Source organism: Dunckerocampus dactyliophorus, chromosome 1 (assembly GCF_027744805.1).
Source record: "Dunckerocampus dactyliophorus isolate RoL2022-P2 chromosome 1, RoL_Ddac_1.1, whole genome shotgun sequence".
NCBI lineage: Eukaryota > Metazoa > Chordata > Actinopteri > Syngnathiformes > Syngnathidae > Dunckerocampus > Dunckerocampus dactyliophorus.
Window position 1 is genome coordinate 34276344 of NC_072819.1, and position 23286 is coordinate 34299629.

Here is a 23286-nt window from a genome sequence, read left to right on the forward strand (position 1 = left end):
CACAACACCAAGGTGGACAATGTCTTCACTGGAGGTAAGAGTAACCTTAATGAGGGACTGGGGCTTGGAGGAGGGTCACTGATTCCTCCCGCTCTGACCCTCTGGCTGAGGCGCAGTGCTGGGACGGGCTTGAGTCGACGTGGGGCGGGCTTTGGGGGAGTCTGTGGCTTGATGAGCCGAGATGCGGGAGTGGGAGGAGAACTCACCACTTGGAGTTGCGCCGAGGGCAGCGTGGATTCGGAGGTGGGGGACAGCAGGAGCTTAGAGTTCCTTGGCGCGGGAATTGGAATGTGGCCCTCTTGACGTTGGACAGGAAGCAAGGTGGGAGATGACGAGGGCGGCGGGAACTTCAAGCACCTTGGCGCGGGGATTGGAATGAGGCCCTCCTCTAGGCTTTGCACTGGGAGCAAGGTGGGAGAGGATGAGGAGGGGGGCGGGAGCTAGGTGTGCTGACGTGATGCGCTGACTGTCGGAAACTGCACAATGGGCCGGCACTCGGTAGCAGCGTGGAGAGGGAGTTGCACCTCGGCTTGGCGTGACAAGGAGGAACGTTCCAGGCGAGAGCCTGGGCGAGGTCGACATGTCGTGGTTGGAGCATTCTGTTGCGTCTTGGCATTGTGGTGTTTTGGCGGCGACCCCAAGATGCCAGAGATGAGACCCGATTGCACGTAAAAGTATATATTTTAATAATAGTTGTAGTGCAGGAGGAGGATGCGACTCGAAAGAGCAAATAACACTCACGTTCAGTCACGGTAACAATAACAATGCTCCAACCCAGAAGTGATGCCAGTGGCTGAACTAAATAATCAACACAAAATCAGATACCGGTGCGTCGGAGCAGGAAAGTAAAAGTAGATAGAAACAGAATGGAACAGAACAGGAAGTCATTACAAAATAAGAGCCTAAGACCAGAACTAATGCATAAAAATGCAACATAAATTAACTGTCACGCAGGATAGCTAGTAAAAAATGTCAGTGAAGCGGCTCATGGCAATGTGCCACCACTTTTGCCACCCAGACGCTCTTCATGTCTTCTTTCTTCTTAATCTCCTCTGGGGAATCACGTGATTTAGAAAATATTGACTGCCATTGCACAAAATCATTGAAACCGCCACAAATGCAAAGAGAGCACACACTGCACCAACGTTTACTTCCGCAAAACACACAGGAATGAGTGTGATGTCATGCTTCTGCGCACGCACATCACTTCCTGGACGCTTTGTGTTCACAGTGACAAGTTGCATTTTTTGGTAACCTGAACGACCACATAAAGAAATCCGATTTTAACAAAAAAATGCATCATACCCTGCAGTGTGAACGTAGCCTGAGAGGCTCCAGTATACCCCTGCAACCCTAGTGAGGATAAGCGACATAGAAAATGGATCGGATGGATGGAAAAAAACGGCCTATTTTCAGTGAAAAAAAAGAAAAAAAACAACATTTTTTTAAACCAAAAATCTGCAAATTTGCAGGGCTGTGAATGCTGAATCACAAATGGACGGGGATCCACTGTATTTATAGTTGTGTGTGCCTGGCTTGTCTAACTCATACATTTAACATATTTTTCTGGAAACATTTGGTCTAACTCAGAACTATTTAACTTTAGAGGCTGACCCATCATTAGTATAAATCATTTAAGTTCATCCAGTGAGGCAGCCTTGGTATGTATTTTGGAAATGCAGCACATTTTCACATGCTTTTCCATTGTCTTCTGACTTTCATGATTTCATCAATTGCCTTAAAATTGATCGGCCTTCCTGATTCTTACATCCACTCCCCCTTTGGCACCACTGACTCCCTCAACTGTTTTTCCAGCATTTCAGGGAGCACCTGGACAAGCTGTTTGCTCAAGGCATCGGAATGTTAGACATAGCGTTAAGTGAGGCTTTCAATCTTCTCAGTGAGGTAAGTGCTATACCAATGTATTATCACTACACACAGACACACCAACATATTGATGCTCACACTCAATGACTATACTGCAGTTAAATATTAAGCATGCAAAATTATATGAATGAGACTCTGAACAAATCTTACTTTCTTGACATTTGTTCATTATGAAAATGTAATCACACTCATACTTGTAAACATTATAATTTTTCTTGTGTTCTCTAACATGCATGTTACACACTGAATTGAAGTAATCTTATCGTAGTAGTATTGGCACGACCAATGTCATTAGAGTAACCAAGCTGTTATATCAGTTTTCAAAAAGTGCACACAAGTTAATTTACGATGCATTACATACTGCAAAGAGAATCATCTTCAAGCTTTTATTTTGCATATTGATTTTCAATTGATATTATTTGCTTTATGGTGTAAGAGTAGCTGCGTGCTGTTTCTGCCAACCTCAAGTACCTCTCTTTTTGTCCTCGCTTCTCACATGCTCCTTGTCTTCCAAGTTCAACGAGACTGGGAGGGGTAGTGAGTGTAGCCAGGCCATAATGTTGGTGACAGATGGAGCAGTGGACACATATGATGCCATCTTTGCCAAGTACAACTGGCCAGACAGGAAGGTAGAGTATTTTTCACACAGCATACCAGCATATTATCCCAGAATTTGAGTTTAAACCTGAGGGATCTGGTTGGCCCCTGGTGAACGAGCCAGCAAAAATAAAACAAAAATGTCAGAAAATAATGATGTAATAATAATAATCTTCTTTCACAAGAGATGTGGGGATTTGTGGGGAGATGTGGGGATTTCAATGGGTGGGAGTGCTTTGATTTACAAATGACCATTGAGATTTAACTTTACAAAATACAAAAATGTGCCGCTCACAGCTGCTACCCTCAGCCCCTTGAACTATATTTTACCAGTGGCGAAACAAAACCTGTTTAACTAAAATACCAACATGTGGTCATGTGGTTTGTGAACAAAACTTGTGATCCCTATTCTAATTTCCTCAGTAATAAAGTATTTAGGGAGACATTGACCATAAAGTCTAGTTCGTTAAGGTGTGTAATTATGTTTGTGTTGACATACACTTTGATTAGTTCAAAAAGTCCTATAACATTGGCCTAATCTTGGCAGCAACTCAAGGGTAGAAGCTGTAACATGTAGTTCCTTATTAATGATCCTTTACCTGTAATAATGCATCTTGCTATACAGTATGTTTCTATGTGGGTTTGGGAGTCCCTTGTGAAAATGTGAACCTCCCCTAATACGCCTGCCACCCACTTCTGACTGTGAGAAGAGGGGACAAGGTTCCTCGATACTTCCATTTGTAAAATGCCCTGCTGATAATAGATGTCTTCAGTCTACAAATTCTCTCCCTCTACTGCTGGTTTTATATATCAATCACCCTTCCTCAAACCTTGAGCAACACACCAAGTATGTCAGAAGTCTTAAATGCCCATTAGAATTTTGCCCATTATCGACAATCCTTATGTGAGACATGAACACACGTCTTTCTCTTTTCTGTGTTAGATATAAATTATCTATTTTTATAAGATATAAAAACAGCCAAAAAGAAGCAACTGCAGTGTTTGCTCCCTTCCGGATTTCTTTTTTTTTTTTTTTTTTGCATATTCGTCACACTTAAATGTTTCAGATCATCAAACAAATTTATAAATATTAGTCAATGACAACACAACTGAACACAAAATGCAGTTTCAAATGAAACTTTTGATTATCAAGGGGAAAAAAATCTGAAGGGGAAAAAATGCAAACTTACATGGCCTTGTGTGAAAAAGTGATTGCCCCCCTGTTAAAACATAACTGAGATTATATGAGTCTGGGAAAGGTTACAAAGCCATTTGTAAAGCCACTGTGTCCTTGCACTAGTTCTCAAGTGAATTTAATGTTTACGGACCAAAATCAAGTTTTTAATTAATGTACCAAAGACCATAATCTATGATGGTTGAAAAAAAGCATTTGTCACTTCAGGCAAAAAGAAAAGACATCTAAGTGAAAAGCTTCACTCTCACTCCAAATTTGGATCGTTTCAGAGATTTTTAGGCTACAGTTCTTAATCACAAGAACAGGATAGCTTGCTGACATCCACAGCTTGAACCTTGTCAGGCGCACGTCACAGATTTGTTGCATTAAGCAAGCTATGATTGCTGGTATCCCCCAGCAAGACAAGCTAATCGTCGCTCACCAGCAATGATCAAAGCAGTTGCTCAGCAACATGCAACACAACGTAACTAAAAACAGCACCTCTCAGCCAGAAAAGCCCAACCGGCTCAGAGGAAACGTCCGAGGAGCCCACAGAGGAGGCACCAGAAAGACAGGAATATGACAGAGGAAGAGAAAGATCGGCAGCATGGATTAAGAGGTGAAGTCAGCCTCAATATCAGAAATAGTGATGAGATCAACAAACAAAAAGATGACCTGATTAGATAAATGTTACAGGTGGGCACCATAAGGCAGACAAATTACCTGAATGGAAATGCAGGCGGAACAGCAAAATGAGGACGACGTGTAGCGTTCCCTTCCCTTCAGATTGCATCTCATTATTCAACAAACACAAAAGTCATGTACAACATACATATCTTTCAAGTCATTCCAGTTATTTGCATTTCTGTCCTTAATCACTTATCACTTTAACAAGTTCATTTATCACTTTAACATTACTTGTACATTTCCATATAATCTAATTCCCTTGTGACCAACAAATTACCATTAATTGTATTTACTTGTTCTAATAACCCTTTTAATGCATTCTATGACATGCGTACTTATGACATATATCCTCTTAAATGTTCACACTTGTACATAAACATCTGTAATCCCACAGGTTACTGGAATATTCCTCACAAAATATGATTATGTATCATGGTAACTTTTCTTGTAACATATTTATGTACACACTTGCACTATTTTAAATGTTCTAAACAAATACTGTCGCTATTATCCCATTTTTAATGACAATTGCAATACCCCGCAGTTCCACTGGGTAGCGATCTAACCAAGAGTTCTATCTCCCGCCAGTTCGAGTACATGGAGCAGCGGCTATGCCTTTGATGTTTTACGACAAACTTTCTCTAACTTTCACTTATTTTACCGAATTAAATCAGCGGATAGTTTCACAATATACATTCTAACATGAACACAAGTACTTATATACTGTAGACTTATTCTGTTGTTTTTGGACAATTTACCGACCTGAATGGAAATGCAGGCAGAACAGCAAAATGAGGATGACGTGTCGCGTTCCCATGCAGATTGCGTCTGACGCAACACAGGAAGTGTCTCCGTATAAGGGTCCTGCCGGAACTGAAGAGACACAAAGGTTCAGCCTCACGCTGTACAACACAAACTGCAAATCCACTTCCACTAATGTCAACAATACATACAACCACCACATTTCAGAAATATTAACAAATTCTGCGCATTTATATAGCATGTTTGACCTCAATAAACACTAAATTAAATCTATGTGGACACCATATTTTCAAGTGTGCCACATAAACAAACAAGACCAGATGACTGGATGCATATGTCAGACAAAACAATCCCCCAGCGAAAGCAAGAAATCAGGTATCTTAAGTAAAGTAAAGCACTGCAAACAGACAACAAGGCACAGTGATGTATGACAAGCTTTGAATAAGGTATTGAAGCAATGGATCGAATCATCGAGGAATTGAGATTGAAGATGGATGACATGGACCAAGGTACACACATAAACGATGTGGTCAGAAGGTATAAGGAAGAAGACGAAGAAAACTGAACCACAGATTCTGATATCATCATTCCAAACTTCCTTACACCTTATTAATTAAAAGGACACAAACTACTCATCTAAACTTTTATGCTTTTACTTTTTATTTGGTAATGCTTACTTTTATTTATCTCTTTCTTTAGTTCTGTGATTGGCTGGCGACCAGTACAGGGTGTACCCGGCCTCTCGCCCGAAGTCAGCTGGGATAGGCTCCAGCATACCCCCGCGACCCTAATAAGGATAAGCGGCAGAAAAAATGGAGGGATGGATCTTTCTTTATTTTTAATTGTAATATTATATTCTACATTGTTTTCCTTTAGCTCTGATTGCCTTTTATTACCTGATCAATTGGTAAGGCATTAACGACCGCCTGTTACAAGACATGTTCTTCGAACCTGCTGACTAAAAACCTGACAAGGGAGTCAAAATTTATAGTTGAGGTGCACTGAGAACTTGCTTATTTTTTGCAGAGTTCAATCACTGCCAAATCATAAAAAACTCGGGGTGTGAAATTAAACCATTAATTGAGATGAATTAATTACATATTTATTGTTACTTTTCTTACTACAGTATGTCTAATTTTACTGTTTCTGTGTGAGAGTTGCCTTTTTAAAAATAAATCAAAATCTGTTTTTATGCTTTGGGCTGATTGAGCTTAAGTTGTTGGGGGTGGAAAACAATAGTCAGTCACACCCTGAAGTGGACATTGATTGGCTGTTATTGTGTTTGGACTTGTTTAGCATCAGTTTGTCATCTATCTGTTATATTGTCATTATCATCTAATGACTTTTCATCTGTCGATATGACTGAACAAGCTATCCACAAGCTCAAACAACTGTACCAAGCATTTTCATCCTTTTCATTAATTGTTAAAAATTGGTAAACTGGTACATGTTAAACACAGGAAGTGAACTATCAGTAATTGCTGAAAAACGGAGAAGGTCTGCTTCATTCTACTCCTTTTCATGTTTAAAAATTATTTAATTAAATGTGATGCAATGTAAATTGTTTTGCATGTCAACTAAACCATTACTTTTAAGTATAGTAATAAAATACAGTCAGTAATCAACAATGCTGAATCAAATATGTGCCAAATCTGATTCAAGATGGAAAATTACTTGTGATTATCTCGTAATAACATTTCCATCATAACGTTACCTGAAAACTCTTTATACCACCCATTAATTTCGTAAACATAACAGACGTATTGTCAGGCATTGCAAAATCACATCAGTTTAACTCATCTTCTTCCGCTTATTCAAGGTCGGGTTGCGGGGGCAGCAGCCTAAGACGAGAAATCCAGACTTTCCTCTCCACGGCTGCCTCCCGGGAGATCCTGATTAATTCCCAGCCCAGTTGAGAGACATAGTCTCTCCAATATGTCCTGGGCCTTCCGGGAGGCCTCCTACCGGTTGGACGTGCCCTAAACACCTCCCCAAGGAGGCGTAAGGGAGACATCCTGACCAGATGCCTAAGCTACCTCATCTGGCTCCTCTCACTGCGGAGGAACAGCGGCTGTACTCCCGGATTACAGTGCTTTTCACCCTATCTCTGCCACTCACGGGTACCCGCTTGTACCCGTGATCATGTCCTTTTGTTTACTACCATAGGTTAGAGTAGGACTGTACAGTCATGTCATGTCAATTATTAGACCACCCTTGTTTCTTCAGTTTATTGATCCATTTTAATGTCTGGTACAACTAAAGGTACATTTGTTTGGACAAATATAATGATGATAACAAATATAGCTCATAAGAGTTTAATTTAAGAGCTGATATCTAGCAACTTCCATGGTTTTCTCGATAGTAACCAAAATCACTTCCGTTCTCACATGAATAGCTATAGCACTGTACTGACAGACAGGCAGATAGATAGATACTTTATTTATCCCTGACACAGAGATTGCACTCCACCCTTTTTCATACGAGAACCATGGACTCGGACTTGGAGGTGCTGATTTTGACAGCTGAAGATCATGGCCCGATGAAGCCAGCAGGACCACATCATCTGCAAAAAGCAGACACACAATCCTGCAACCAACAATCAGCATCCCTTCAACGCCTTAGAAATTCTTTCAATAAAGGTTATGAACAGAATCTGTAACAAAAGGCAGTCCACACGAAGTCCAACCCTCACTGGAAACAAGTCTGACTTATTGCCGGCAAAGCGGACCAATTCACACAGGGAGCGAACCGCCTGAATGAGGCGGTCTGGTACCATGTACCCCCAGAGTGGTCCCCACAGGATTCCTCAAGAAACACAGTGAAATGCCTTCTCCAAGTCCACAAAACACATGTAGACTGACTGACTGGTTGCGCAAACTCCCATGCACCCTCAAGGACCCTACCGAGATTGCAGAGTTTGTCCACAGTTCCAGGAGAAAACCTCCTTCTGAGATTTTTTCAGGTTAATTTATGTTGTAAATATCTGAGTTTGTATTCTTGTTTGCCCAGCTTGTGTGTTAGTATTTCTCTGTCAAACGTGTGCATTCAGGTAGGTTGAGGATTGCATGCAGTGCATGCAAAAGTAACTCTGCAGTACTTTGACTGTTGTGAACCTCTTTAATGTTTAATAAGCAGTCTCCTGTAGTTTGACCTCTTGACTACCAGAGAGGAAAACACAGCACCTCTTATTCATAGCCCTCCATGGCGCAGCTGCACACATACTGAACTTTGTGTGTCACTTCGACATTGTAATCCAAATGCTCCAAGTTTGTATAAATGGCAAGTGTTTATTGACCAGATGGTGAAATATGTCATTAACTACTTTTATTCGGAATTAAATTCACTACAGCTGATAATGATCATCAATATCCAAACCAGTTTTGACTCTCGTGCACTATAGCTGTAATAAGACACTGCATAGTAGCAGGGAAATAAATACAGTATATAACTCAGTGTCAAATCATGGAGGTAAAGCTTTGAAGGAAAAGCATCTAATAAAAAAATGATGTATTTTGTAACATCCAGACACTTCTTTTGAGTGCAGCCATTCAAAATAGGATAAAAACACACTCATTCAAGTTGAGTCTCATTTAGTAGACACACCAGCACATGGACACAAAAACAGGCACATGCCGTTAGGGTAAAGAAAGGCAGTGAAAAATACAGGCTTGGGTGCTATAGCAGCTGTACCCCTAGAAGCTTGCATCTGGTCCAATCTGGCAATGCATGTATACACACAAAAAACACCTGCCATCATTACCTGCCACAACTGATTTACAGTATCTCTGCAGGGCACAAAATGGATTTGGCAGCAGAGAGTCGTGAGAGTCTTCTTGATGGAGCATAAAACTCTTGACATAACCGCGTTGAGTCGATTAAACTAAATTTAAAGTAGTGTTTAACAAATCAAGCTATTAGAAATAGGAATAGAATAGAAAGGACCTGCTAATCACTTGCAGATAAAAAGTGAACCTTCTGCCTTGGTTTGACAGCATTATCTTATCCATGTTGGTTCAGTGAGTCCCATCAAAATGTGATTAGGATGACTGACGGATGCTATCTGCTGTTTTTTGCAGGTCCGCATATTTCCTTACCTGATTGGTCGAGAGTCAGCTTTTGCAGATAATCTCAAATGGATGGCATGTGCTAACAAAGGTGGGCTCAACACACATGCTTTTTTTCACCTCTTTAAATATGTTTTGCAAAGAGAATTTGCAGCATGTTGCCATCAGATGGTCAAAACATTGGTCAATGTCGTGATTGTTTGGATGTTGAGCATTGATGTGTGTTCATGCTTGTGTGACAAGTGTGCCGACTGGTGTTTGGCTAGCAGCACCTAACAAACTGGAAAGTGAGGATCTGTCACAAAACATTTTATACATGGCACTGGCTATGTGTGTCGTCATGGTTGTGACAGTGCGTATAGAGAACTTTTCGTCAGGTTCTATATTTACCTTAAATGTAGATTATTGTGACACCGAAGCTGCTTTTGATGAGACAGACAAGTACTCAGTGGCCACAATAATATATGACTTATGAAGAGGCCACTAAGCTATACAGTATGTGCGTGCTGATAAGGTGACATGGATGTCAGTTTTGCATAAGTGTGAAATGAGAGAAATCTCCCTGTCAGTTTGAAGGTGTTTGGAGTGATGATGGGCCTTATGCGCCTGTATGTGTGAACTGTGATCATGTCAAACTGATTCATGGCAGGCTTTGGCAGGCTCAATATTGGACAGTTATACATTATATGTTCACCAACCAAAACAGTAGGCACATATTCTGTACGCAAACTAATAAGGTCTGATATTAAATTTGCATTGACATAGATACTATAACACTGAATATAGACTGTTCTCTGAACGATGCAATGCACACTAAAAGTACAGTATTCTCAGTGCATTGAATCGATTGCAACTGGACTGTGCATGTTGTCTTACAAGATGTTTCACCTCTCATCGAGCAGGCTTCTTCAGTTTGTGCTCAAAGACTAGATAGGACAGCTCTTGTCTGAGGAGATGGTGCAGGTTTAGGGTTGCCAACCACCCCATGAAAAACTGAATTGTCCCATATTTAGAAACAAAAAATGCATTCCATATTGAAAAAGAACACACTGAGAGAATCGAAAACATTCTGTAAAATGTCAATGGATTCCATTGACAACAGCTTCGCAACAGGTTGCTACAGGCTAAGCCAATCGATGCCAGTGACATTGTATGGTATGGTTTATTTGTTTCGGACATGCTTAACATGTTACGTTAAGGAACATCACATGGGTACTTTTGCACAATTCAACATGTCTGAAAAGGGGTCGGAAGAAGCGCAGCTTATTTCATCCTACCCCTTCTCCATGTCTATTACTGATAATTAATTTGCACCAAATTAATTGTGCAGCTGCAGGATTTATGGATCTGACAAAAGCTTTCGATACAATTAATCACAACATCCTAATTATAAAACTAGAAAGGTATGCAGTGAGAGGGTTAGTTTTGAACTGGCTTAAAAGTTACCTAGCAAACAGGAAGCAGTATGTGAAGCTCGGAGAATATACATCTGCAAGTTTAAATATATCAATATGTCATTCAATACTGAATCAAAATTTGTCCTTGACCAAAAATCACTCCATACTCTCTATTGCTCTCTGGTATTACCATATCTAACTTATTGTGTGGCGATATGGGGAAATAACTATAAAAATACACTTCACTTGCTAAATGTACTGCAAAAAAGATCATTTAGGCTCATCCATAATGCCTCCTACACAGAACATACAAATCCACGATTTCTAAAATCCATCCATCCATATTCTGTGCCGCTTATCCTTATTTCTAAAATCACAATTATTCAAATTTGCTGATTTCAAACAGCTAAATTTATACATAAAGCAAAAAACAACCGGCTACCCAAAAATGTCACAGAATTCTTCTTAACAAGAGAGGAGAACCATGGCAAAATCCAGGTAAAAATTTTACTTAAAACATTTGTACGCAAGAACAACACTAAGAAACTTCAGCATTTCAGTATGTGGGATCAAATTATGGAATGGACTGAGTAAGGAACTCAAATAATGCACTAAAATGAGCGATTTCAAGAAACAGTACAAACAGTTGATGTTTACAAAGTATAAAGAAGAAGAGTCCTGAAACACATCCAATGCTATTTCTAATCACCACTACACTTGTTACTAACTCTTCATTTTTTGTGAGTACATTGTCTGTACTAACCCATTATCCAACTATGTTTCTCTCAACAATGAACATTTCCATCTGTTATTTTTTAAAATATTATTATATATTTATTCCTATTCATTATGACTGTTATATAAATTATGTACGGTGACAAGACCCTTGACATTCTATTTTACCACATTGTTATATTACCTTATCAGTTTCCCATGTATTTTTAACTAGCAAAGAGTACATTTTGAATACAGGAAGTGAATAAATGAATTGCAATTGATGCAAAACGGATTGGGGGTAGGATAAGCTTATAAATAAATAATAAATAAGCTTTCCTTCTTCCTACTCCTTTTTGAAAATGTGGAACTGTAAATTGTATTGTGTAATTAATTGTTTTTCAAATGCAATTAATTGCATTTCCGTTGTCAGAAGCTCTTTTTCTGCCCATTACAAATGTTGGTTATGGTTATTGTAACACTGCAGAGAATGATGGGCCAACTCATCTCCTGTGCAACATATTTTTGCAAAGGCTGCAAAACAGGAAAATATAGGTTATTCATGGGCAACTGTGTGATATGTGTCTGCACACGTCTCATCACGTACTAACAACTTTCTTTACAGTATTACAATAAACAAAACACAATACACATGTTACTGTATGAGCACATACCTTAATGAACTCAAAATACAATGTTACAGTGCTTTTAACAATTGTTTCCAATCACTGCTTTATCCTCTTTTCCATTATTCTCATGAATTGTATTTATTAAACTAAACCTATATCAAACACTATACACTTTTACTGTATTCTCCTTGTAATCACTCTGAATGAAATAAACACCAAGTATTTAAGTATTTAAGTATTAATCATCATCAATCTAAATATATTCCTGTCTACAAGATGATTACAAAACGTCACACAGATTCAAAATATTTTCTCCATTTTCTAATATGGTACACGCCGTAATTGCTTATAAGACATTCGTTCAAAAGCTGCAACTTTACCCACATGTCCATCATCCACTCATGAACAAATGGTTGTCCTTCCTTTTTCCAGTTTTTAAGAATGATTTGTCTAGCAATCACGTCACTTGCTTGAATCCAACTCTTAACATTTTTATCTTGTCCAATTAAAACAGAACAATCTCCTAAAACACATAATCTAGGACTATATGGGATCCGTGTGTCTGTACTCTTACTTAAATTTGTATGTATTTGTGCCCAAAATTTCTGAATTTCTTTGCAAAACCATAAGTCATGAGCCAGACTTCCTTCTCCTTGATTACAGCACCAACAATTTGGTGCTTCTTTTAGCCCCAGATGGAACAGTCTCAGAGGGGTCAATGCAAAATTTAAAATGGTATGAGGCGCACTCTAGCATCTCTTGACATTATTTTGATCTTTTTAAAGGTCCCGTCCCAACTGTTTTTATCTATTGTGAGATTTAATTCCTTCTCCCATATCATCCTAGTTACGTTAAGAGAAGCATCACTTAAAAAGTCTGTATTAACATTGCCTTTTTTATATCTTAAAATAACATGATTAAAGAACTCACAGGGGCCAAGTGAGGTACAATAAAAACTCCAGACAAAAGATGTCCGAATGGTAATTATTTCAATAAATTACCTTTATAGATTTTATATTTTTCTACTATTTCCTCAAATAATTTTAATATTCCATGATTTTACAAATCATTGAAAGTAGAAATGCTTTAATCCAGCCACTCTTGCCACAAAATAGGTGTTTTATTAATGCATAACTGATGGTTGGGCCATATACTTTTGATCTTTGTTTATGATAAACATCAAGCCTAGATGGGCTTGCTTGACTCTATCATTCAATTTGGTAGATATACTTTGAAGTGGATGAATTGAATTGAATATAAATATTTCTATTTTAAACAAGTGTGGGGCCCTTTCAGGGGGCACTGCAGAAGATAATACCTTTTTGCATTTACTTTACCTATCAAGGATAAATTAAGTGCTATCCATCTGTTAATATCACAAGAAATCTTGCATTACTGGCTTGTAATTGACTTTTATCAAATATTTTAAACAACAGGGAAATAAAATGCCCAAATATTTAATTCCTTGTTTTGGCCACTGGTTTATTTGATGGACAGTGGGCTGTCAAAGGCAATGTGTCTGACTTGGACCGGTTTACCTTATAACCAGAAAGATTTGAGAATTATTTTATAATCCTAGACAAGGCGGATATAGATCTTTCCAGTTCTGAGACAAACAGTATAAAGGGTTTTTATCTCCTTTAAAGCAACGCGCAAGGCAGTATTATCATCTTGTAGTACCTTGATATCATCTCGTAGTGCCTTGGTATCCTTGCGCAGTGCTCTATTGTCCTCCTTAAGGTTTTTGACTTCATCATGGATCACCGAGAATCTCTTCTTGAGGCTGTTGTACATTTCCAGTCTGTGTTAGCAGGTAACTTACCTCTATCTATCTTATTTCTATCTTATTTCTATCTTGTTTCTGATCTTGATTCTGATTCTGGATTTCCAGGACTGGTATCGTTTTGCTTTTTGTTTGGCAATGTTGCTAGGCAACCGCTTTGAACTTGAGCAGTTATCCGATTAGCTTGGCTTGCTTCCACCTGCCAGCACCTGTACTTGTAATTCGTTTATTTCAAACAATCTGTAACTCTCGCCTGTCTGAGTTCAACTTGAGGGTGTGAGCAATCTGTTCTGATCTTGTGTTCCCAAAGTTTAGTCAGGAAAGCACCAACAAAACTCAAGTATAGACAGCAGACCTCTTGCTATGTACGTCCTTTCCAGTCAACAACAGAAAAAGGTAGTCAACACCTGAAGTTCTGACGTTAGCAACAGTGCGATTATCAGCACTTGTAGTAGTATTCAAGTATTCAAGCCAGTGATGATCTGTGGTCTGGGAAAGTGCCAAAATAGTCCAAATCTTTGAGATCAGTGCAGAGTTCTATTCAGTCCATCCTCACAGGAAGTGACATCACAAAAAATGACAACAAAATAATGCTCACCTAACATATTGTTTGTTCCACTTTTCTGACATATTTACTTATTCCCTTTTGCCTCAACTGTCACTCTGCCTCAACTTGCCGGCAGCTAGCTAGCTATCTAGAGTTACAGTATGTGACTTTTTTAGCAGTGACATTTTTAAAAGAAACTTGGGGTTAGTTCAGAGCTTGTTTTTGTCCAACGAGAAAGTTATCTTCTTCACACGGTTCATGCTAACTTACCAGTAGTACCAATGCTAGCTCACTTTTTCAAAGTGTCATTTAACAACTCTTCTGGCTTGCAATTTTCTGCCTTGTTGTCATTATAATAATTATGTTTTGTCCTCAAAATGATGTCCTGTCTGTTTTAAGCTAAGCCAGACTGTTTAAGAAATATATATCTTTATTCTGTTAATTCTGTTATTTTGCACAAAAAAATTAATTTGTTTATTATTACTCAGGCATCCAATTAAATTCAGATTCGAGTCCAGTAATGTAAAAAAATATTTCACACAAATAAAAATGGCAATAAAGAAACACAATTGGGTTGGCGGGCTAGATGTCCTTTATTTATTTTTCTGGGAGTTAGCAATGTAGGATCCAAAGTACTCATCCTCTAAGGTAGAGACTTACCCCAAATGAGATTTTTTTGTGCCGAATGTAAGTGACGGGGCAGAATGCCAAGACCTCGATACTGACTTGAGCCAACTGTTGTACAAGTAGTAGGTGCTACTCGGAATTGTCAAGAACAAGCTGAACATCATTGGGGATGAAAGAATGCAGAGAGCTGCTTAATGTGGATGAGGAATAATAGAGTGACAGATGCTACATTGTCACTCCGTATATATCAGGCCTATCTGACAAAGGCAGTTTTTAACTAATTTTTTCATTCCTGTACACTTCAAACTTGGTAACATCCTCAGACAAAGGCTGGTACACCTCAAAGACTGGACAACCAATACCCAGAAAAACAATATGGTGTATACTGTCCAGTGCAGTGAGGAATGCAGTACAGGCCACAAGTTTGGAGCCACCTTCTCATTCAATGCGTTTTCTTTATTTTTGTGACTATTCACATTGTAGATTCTCAAAACTATGAATGAACACATGTGGAATTATGTAATTACCAAAAGCATGTGAAATAACTCTAAATATGTGTTATATTTTAGACATACAGTAGACACCCCCTACAACATAAATAATCCGTTCCGAGAACCTTTATGTCATAGGGTTTTTATGTTATACGAAGCGTAAAATACATGTAAAAAGCCTAATCCGTTCCAAGATCTTCCCAAACTCACCCCTTTGGCCCTTCAGAATATTAAAAGTCCACCAAATATGGCGGGAAAATATAAGAAAACATTAGCATAAACATAGTAGAGTAACATTCCAATATAAAATAAGGTAATAAATAAGATTACCGTAAATGAATAAAACTGAAAGGCCGTGGAGGGCTTCCTAACAGATTCAATAATTTAGCCTCGAACAAATAACAGCCACTTTTGGCCAACTGTCTGGTTGGACAAATGTCCTTTTGCACTACATAAGAGTGAAACCATTCTTGTTTGTGGTGTGTTTCTACCTTAGAAGATAAACATTTTGGATCCTCCACCCTCCCCTCAGACTAGAGCTCTCCTACCTAGTCTTTGACAATGAACTGACGAAGCCTCTTAGATGAGAGGCAAAACGTCTTTTAAGACAACCTGAACACTCCAGTTGCGATTCATTCCGTGCCATGGGAATACAATGACCTGGATTAATGGAAATATTCCAAGGTATGTAAAACCACAAACACAAATGTCTGTGTCAGTTTATATACAGTATTTTAATAAAAATCTTGCACTGGATCTAATTACAATTTACCGACTTCTGTGACAAGAGCATGTTCTTTTTTGGCAGCAACAACAACAATTGTGACAACAAGAACAGAACAACAGTAACATACAGAACAACATCAGCAAATAAATGTCTGTGACAACTATAAAGACGAACAAGGACATAAGGACAAAGGACAAAACAATATCAACAACCACAATGATAACGCTGTCAATGACAATCACACATAATAGTAGTCATGAAATGATGAATTATGATAGTGATCACAATGACAATACTGCATTGAAACAGTCACACATAATAGTAGTCATGAAATGATGAACTATGATAGTGATCACAATGACAATACTGCATTGAAACAGTCACACATAATAGTAGTCATGAAATGATGAATTATGATAGTGATCACAATGACAATACTGCATTGAAACAATCACACATAATTGTAGTAATGAAAACGATTATCCATGATAGTGAACAGAATGATAATTACTGTAATGCACATCATTGTAAAAAAAAAAAAAAAAAAAAAAAAAACTATAGTCATACTGCTGATATCACCGTCGCTGTAATAAAACCATCAACATAATAACACCCTGGTTAACTCGACAAGAGCATGTTCAATCCATTTGGAGTATAGAACTGGAACTCTGTCGCTCTATATGAAGCATTTTAGCACATTGGGAGGCAACTGATGCACATAGAGGAACCCTGCATAGACATACTGTAAGGGAAATCAAACTTCACTTCTGTCTATAAAGCTTTGCATTACACTACCAAGTCCCTCACTGTACAAGTGAGGAAAACCATTCAGGAATACTATTTATCAGCGCCCTCAAATTGTATTTTCATAACAGCAATGGCCAATCCTACAACGATACAATATTCTACACCATGCAAATTTTACAAATGTACTTAAGTGAGAATAAAGCAATATAATTGAAGTGTAATTTAAGGACAGATGAATTTATGCATGCATTTTACACCTTGTTGTGTATTGTTGCTATCACGGACCTGATGAACCAAAAAGAAGTCCATTAACAACATATTCATACTCTCATCCTGACCCGATCTTCCTGCTGCTCTCCTGGCCTGTACAAATGACAGGTGTACCATGTCACTGAAAGCAGGGAGGATTCATCCCCTTCTCCCTGCTGGCTCAGCCCGAAGGACGCCCTTAGGCCTCCAGAGGGACTGGTCGTTCTTCACTCAGCCCTGTGATGAATGATGCTGCTACACAGAGGCAGCTTGTTTTGTGTCTTGATTTGAGTCGCTGCTGTGTGCGTGCGTATGTCTTGTCACCCAACTATCTGGTGGAAGAATAGCTGGATCCCAGTGTCTGGGCATCAGAAGAAAAATATTACATGGTTCACTTCCAGGTCAAGTTTGAGAGTATAGTACTGTATTTATCATAGTTCGGTCAGGATTAGGTGCCACTTTATATTCTGCGCCCTTATTATGTATGTATTTCCTGTTTACTATGTTTTGTGCCCGCTTGACTCCTGTACTGCAATTCATAATCGGGCTCAACCAGGTTCCTAAGCCTTGCGTTGCCTTGCCTTGCCCTGCCCAGCCTTGCTAGTTAGCTTCTTGTATTTCACCTAGTTTTTGTTTGTACTTTGTATTTTTGTCTAGTTCTTGAGTTGTACTTTTCCACCTAGCAAACACTTTTTGTTAATCTTTCCGCTCTCATTTATATTCACATTTGATGTGCTCCTTTTGTTTATCACCTTCGTGACTGTCTCTGCATCTCGGCGGTCAAACCTATGACAACCTGTGACAATATTCTTATATAGTAATAATAATTATTAGTGCTTTTGTTTCAACAATGTTATTTATTTTATCCACTTTCCCTGTTGCTGTCCTCTTTTTTGAATGAGTAATGATAAAACCTCCATCAATCCATTTTGTATACCGCTTATCGTTACTAGGGTCACGGGGGTATGCTGGAGCCTATCCAGCAAATCGAGAGAGGCGGGGTACACCCTGGAGTGGTCGCCAATCAGTCGCAGGGCACATATAGACACACAACCATTCACACTCACTAGATTTAGAGTAGCCAATTACCCTGTATGCGTGTTTTTTGAATGTGGCAGGAAACTGGAGTACCTGGAGAAAACCCAAGCATGCACAGGGAAAACATGCAAAGTCCGCACAGAGATTTGAACCCAGATCTTTCAGATCTCTTGGCTGTGTGACCCACATGCTAACCACTAGACCACAGTGGGGCCCAGTGACAAAACCTATGCTATTCTATTCTGTGATGCCACAGAAAATTGGAATCCCCATGTTATATTACATTAGTCTAGACTCCTTTGACTCTGGCTCCTTTCTACAATAAAGGTCGTCGCCTGGAAAGATGACCCCAAAATCTATTTCCTCTAGCTATGATTTTCTCCATGACTGCCTCACGGTGATGGTGGCAGTTTTTATGGATGGGTGGAAATGTGGTGGTCTTTCGCGTCCCTTATTCTCTGTGTCACTTTTTGTCCTCTCTCTCTGACTTACTGCTGCTCTGCTACCCTTCCTCTCTCCCCCTCCGCCCCCTGTTGAGATAACAGTATGTTTCCTCGTGCACATGCACATTAGCATCATAATGGCAGCATTATCATCATAGGAAATAGCATCACATTTGGTTTAAATGAAATAGTTTTTACATAACATTTACATACCACTCACCTATTCCCAAACCCATGCTGTTTTTCCTTTAACTTTTACTGCATTCCAGTCATCTAGCTATCACTCTTACATGTACCCAGTGTCATCATGCAGCTATCTGCCACCTGCTGTAACATATTAAAGATGTAATTCCTTACTTTTTGTAAGAAAAATGATAGTGATGGTTATGAGAAGCCTCAGTAGATCTTTAAAGTTACAGGAATATTGGATGTGCTGCACAGTGAGCTAGGAGACACATCCTCTTCCATGGAAGTAATTCCATTGGTAATTTAGTCTTATTCCTTCTGTCTCTTCTCAGGTTACTTCACTCAAATATCCACGCTGGCGGATGTTCAAGAGAATGTGATGGAGTATCTCCATGTCCTAAGTCGTCCCAAGGTGATCGACAGGGAGCATGACACAGTTTGGACGGAGGCCTACATTGATAGCACCGTAAGTTGACTTCCTCACACATAATACTCAAGTAAACAAAATCCTTCCAAATAGTGGGGGGCAGAATATCAAGGGAAATTTTTCTGCTAGCCTCAAAATAGACAAGAGACAAAACAAGTTCTATGAGTATAATGAGAGATACAATTTAATAAAAATTACATGCAAGGAGAAAAATCAATACAACCTGAACGGACAGCTTCTATAGAAAATGTCTAACTTCTACAGGAAAAGATGATGCTATATTGGATATGCATGTGTGAGGGGAGGGGTAATCTAAAATGAAAGCCTAACGCTGTCTTAAAATGGCCAGATCCCCAAGACTTGAGTCTAAGCATGTGAAGGCCTTGTTCTGGAGACAAGAGGCCTCTAGCCTCGAGCAGATAATCATGGCAAGTCGGTATTTATGCCATGTGTATCATAGCAGAAAGATACCTGTATATGTATGTTAGTTCATAATTATAACTAATATTAGTCAAATCAAATGGAATAATGGACACAAAACATTTTATAAGTGCAATAACAAACCATATTTTCTAAACAAAGAAGCACCAACTTGGTTAGAAAACATTCCATTCATTATATGCTTGGTATCTAAAAAGTACATTTACTTTTTACAGAGCAGGCAGAAAAAGTGATAAAAACAAGCAGTGTGTTGACAACGGTTTGCTTTCGTTGCCTATTGTGAATCTGTTTATGTGTGTGTCGAGCAGATGGAACCATTAAGTGAATTAGACGCCCTGTGTGTGTTTATGGATGTAAAAAGAAATTGACTTTATGGGTGCCTTTGGAGATTTAAGTTACATAAACAATAACATTAAAAAATAAAATCCTTCATCGCCCATTGCATTATTTGACAGCAGATCACTTGTACACATTTTGAGCTCTATTTACTGAGCTTACTCAGTCACAATATTTGGAGACAAGAGTTGGGACACCTCCCCCCATCATACATATTCAGGGTGAACACGCCTGCCAAGACCCATATAAAGTACAGTCTTGAAACATCAGTGAATGAGCAGATACTGTATGATCCTGGATCCAGATAGGATAATTTCATTTGACCAAAATGTAATTAAGATCCTACATGACCACAACAAATTATAACATGAGCTGATGAAATACATTTCTGAACATTTTAAATTGACTTTTCAATATCAAATTGTGGCCTGCACGGTGAACAAGTTTTTGGCATTTTCCAGATCAAGGGTTTGAATCTCCACCAGGGCATCTCTGTGTGGAGTTTGCATGTTCTCCCCGTGCGTGCATGGGTTTTGTCTGGGTACTTCGCTTCCTCCCACATCCCAAAACCATCCACGCTAGGCTAATACGAGACTAAATTGTCCATTGGTGTAAATAGCTGTAAATGTGAATGGTTGTTTATCTAACTATGTGCCCTGTTATCGGCCTCTCACTCGAAGTCAGCTCCAGTTCACCTATAACATTAATCTTCTATCCATCATTTCAACAATTTCATGATTCCATTTTTTCAGTGGACGAAGCAAGGTCCATAAAGATGTTTGTTTGGACAGGTGTGGTGTGGTAAAACTTGGGACTGACCTCAACCCCATGAAGCAATTTTGGAACTTCTGAACTAGAAGAGAGATTGTGAGTCAGATCCTCCTCTGATCCTAATGCAAAACGTGGCTTAGTACTTGGTGAATAAAGCCCTGTTGGCAAGCACAAAGGTCAGATATTTTTGACAGACCCAGAGCACCTCCATGTTTTCACCTCCACGTTTGACAGTCAGGATGGTGTTGTCGGGCGCATATTCAGCATTTCTCTGCCTCCAAAGACGTTGATCTCATCTGACCACATCACATTCTCCCAAGATTTCGCTGAGTAATTCATGTGTTAATTGACAAACTTCAGACTTCTTGAACGGCGGACATGGCACTGCAGGATCACAAGTGTGAAGCGTATTAGCAATGCTTTGCTTGTTTGTTTGTTTTTTACCTTAAGATGATTAACCAGGTCCTCTCTCATTATGCTGGGCTGGTCCCTCTCAGAATCATCCTTATCCCATGAGGTAAAATATTGCATAAACCTCCAGACTGAGGGTGCGTGTTAAATTGGATTTTTTCCATTTCAGAACTATTGCACCAATCATGGTCTCTTTTTCTTGTTTGATGGCCCATTCCAGTCTTGTGCAGGTCTGCAATCTTACCCTTAAGGTCCTTTGACAGCTCTTTGGTATTCTTTATGGTGGTGGAGAGGTTTGAATGGAAGAGACTGTTTCTGTGTCATTTATTCACATAACGAGTTGAGCTGGAGTACTTTCCAAAAGGGACATGACTAATTTCTGTACTTCATGGGCACATAACTGGTCTGTGGAGGAATGCTTGCTGGTTGATAGGAGATCAAAAACTGATTTCTCTCAATGAAATACAATTTAATTTATAACTTATTTAAGGTGAAAGATACATCTTGTGTCTTGGGTGTTTTGGGTTTTTCAACATCAGACAACCTCGCCCAGGCGACCTGACCATGGTTGATCAGGTCCCGGCCTGTGTCCCAGCAGAATTTGCCCTCAGATCTGCCCTCTTGATCCAAAGCCACCTTGTGGCTTTCTCTGTGGCTTCAGTTGCAGCCCTAATGGTTTTCCTCTTTGCCTCCCCGGTGAGGCCCAGCAACGTGAATACTCTGTAGAGGGACCACCCTGCAAATCCTCGGCAGCCAGCCTCCAGAGGTTCGCAGCAAGTTTTACAGCCGTGCCTCCTGCTCTCGTCCACCAGCTCATTGTACTTGGCACACTTCCTCTCATTGGCCTGATCCATATGTTCTTCCCAGGGCACTGTGAGCTCCAGAATGATCAGCTGCTTGGTGGAATCTGACACGATGATCATGTCTGGTCGGAGCTGTGTAGGTCTTATCCTGACTCGGAACTTCAGCTGTTTGCCAAGATCCACTTCCCTTTGCCAGTCAGTGGTGGTGATGAGGAGGCCAGACCTCGCCCGTGGTTGAATGTTGGGCTTCTCTTCGGCTCTGTGAAACTTGATGGTCTTTGGCTTGTGGTGGCCCTTGATGGTGTTGTTGGCTGTGGCTTTGCTGTCAGCAACTGCCCAAGCATCTGGTCGTGGCACCAGAGATGTCTCCAAGGGCTTTTGGGAAGCTGCTGAGGAGGTGTTTTCAGGATACCTGTCCTGAGCACTGGGGACAGGATGATGTCTCTTTTTTGCCCCAGACGTGGAGGTTGGCTACACTTGATAAGTCGTAACAAGTCGTAAACAGCCTGGACTAAAGACCTGATTCGATGGAAGTCTGCTTTCCAGATGTTAGACCAGGTGATCTTTTGTTGCAGGCTGTTCTCCCATTTAGTCCATGCTCCTTGTTGCCCCATTCCCATCGTCCTGCTAGCTCGTTCTTCCTCCACGCCTACTCACATTTCCTCCTGAACAAGGACACCATGAACTCTTCAGCAAGGCTCAAGCTGCTTCATAGACCAAGCCATATGTGCAGGCGGCTGCTGATGTTTCTCTCCATGGCCTCCACTGTTGTTATGGGTACTGAGTAAGCCTGTCACGAAAACAATCCATATGGGGATCCATACACCCTCTGCACACCCCCAATGGCCTGCAACTTTTCCCTGCACCAGATCACCCTCAGTATCTTTTAAAGCTGAATTCTGTGGGGAGTACTCCAGGAATATGGGGTACCGGACCACCTAATTCAGGCAGTTCATTCCCTGTACGACCGTTGTCAGAGTTTGGTTCGCATTTCCAGCAATAAGTCGGACCCATTTCCAGTGAGGGTTGGACTGCGCCAGGATTGCCCTTTGTCACTGATTGTGTTCATTACTTTTATGGACAGAATTTCTAGGTGCAGCCAGGGCGTTGAGGGGTTCCGGTTTGGTGGCCACAGGATTGAGTCGCTGCTTTTTGCAGATGATGTGGTCCTGTTGACTTTGTCAGGCCGTGACCTACAACTCTCACTGGATCAGTTCACAGCCGAGTGTGAAGCGGCTGGGATGACAATCAGCATTTCAAAGAACCATTCTTGCTCGGAAAAGAAGATGAGATATTGTCCCAAGTGGAGGAGTTTAAGTACCTCGAGGTGTTGTTCAAGAATGAGGGA

At 39.9% G+C, this 23286-nt stretch overlaps 1 protein-coding gene across 5 annotated transcripts in view; it reads left to right on the plus strand.

Moving 5' to 3' along the window:
- Positions 1-23286, plus strand: part of cacna2d3a (calcium channel, voltage-dependent, alpha 2/delta subunit 3a) — a 166391-nt gene that overhangs the window by 82145 nt on the left and 60960 nt on the right. For all 5 annotated transcript variants that reach the window (XR_008566413.1, XM_054755462.1, XM_054755547.1 and 2 more), the window contains 4 exons: positions 1816-1905; positions 2403-2516; positions 9184-9262; positions 19082-19215. Coding sequence is in view for 4 of the 5 variants with exons in the window: in XM_054755462.1 (XP_054611437.1) it covers positions 1816-1905; positions 2403-2516; positions 9184-9262; positions 19082-19215 (417 nt within the window). In the remaining variant the exon portion in view is untranslated. The remainder of the gene's footprint in view (positions 1-1815; positions 1906-2402; positions 2517-9183; positions 9263-19081; positions 19216-23286) is intronic.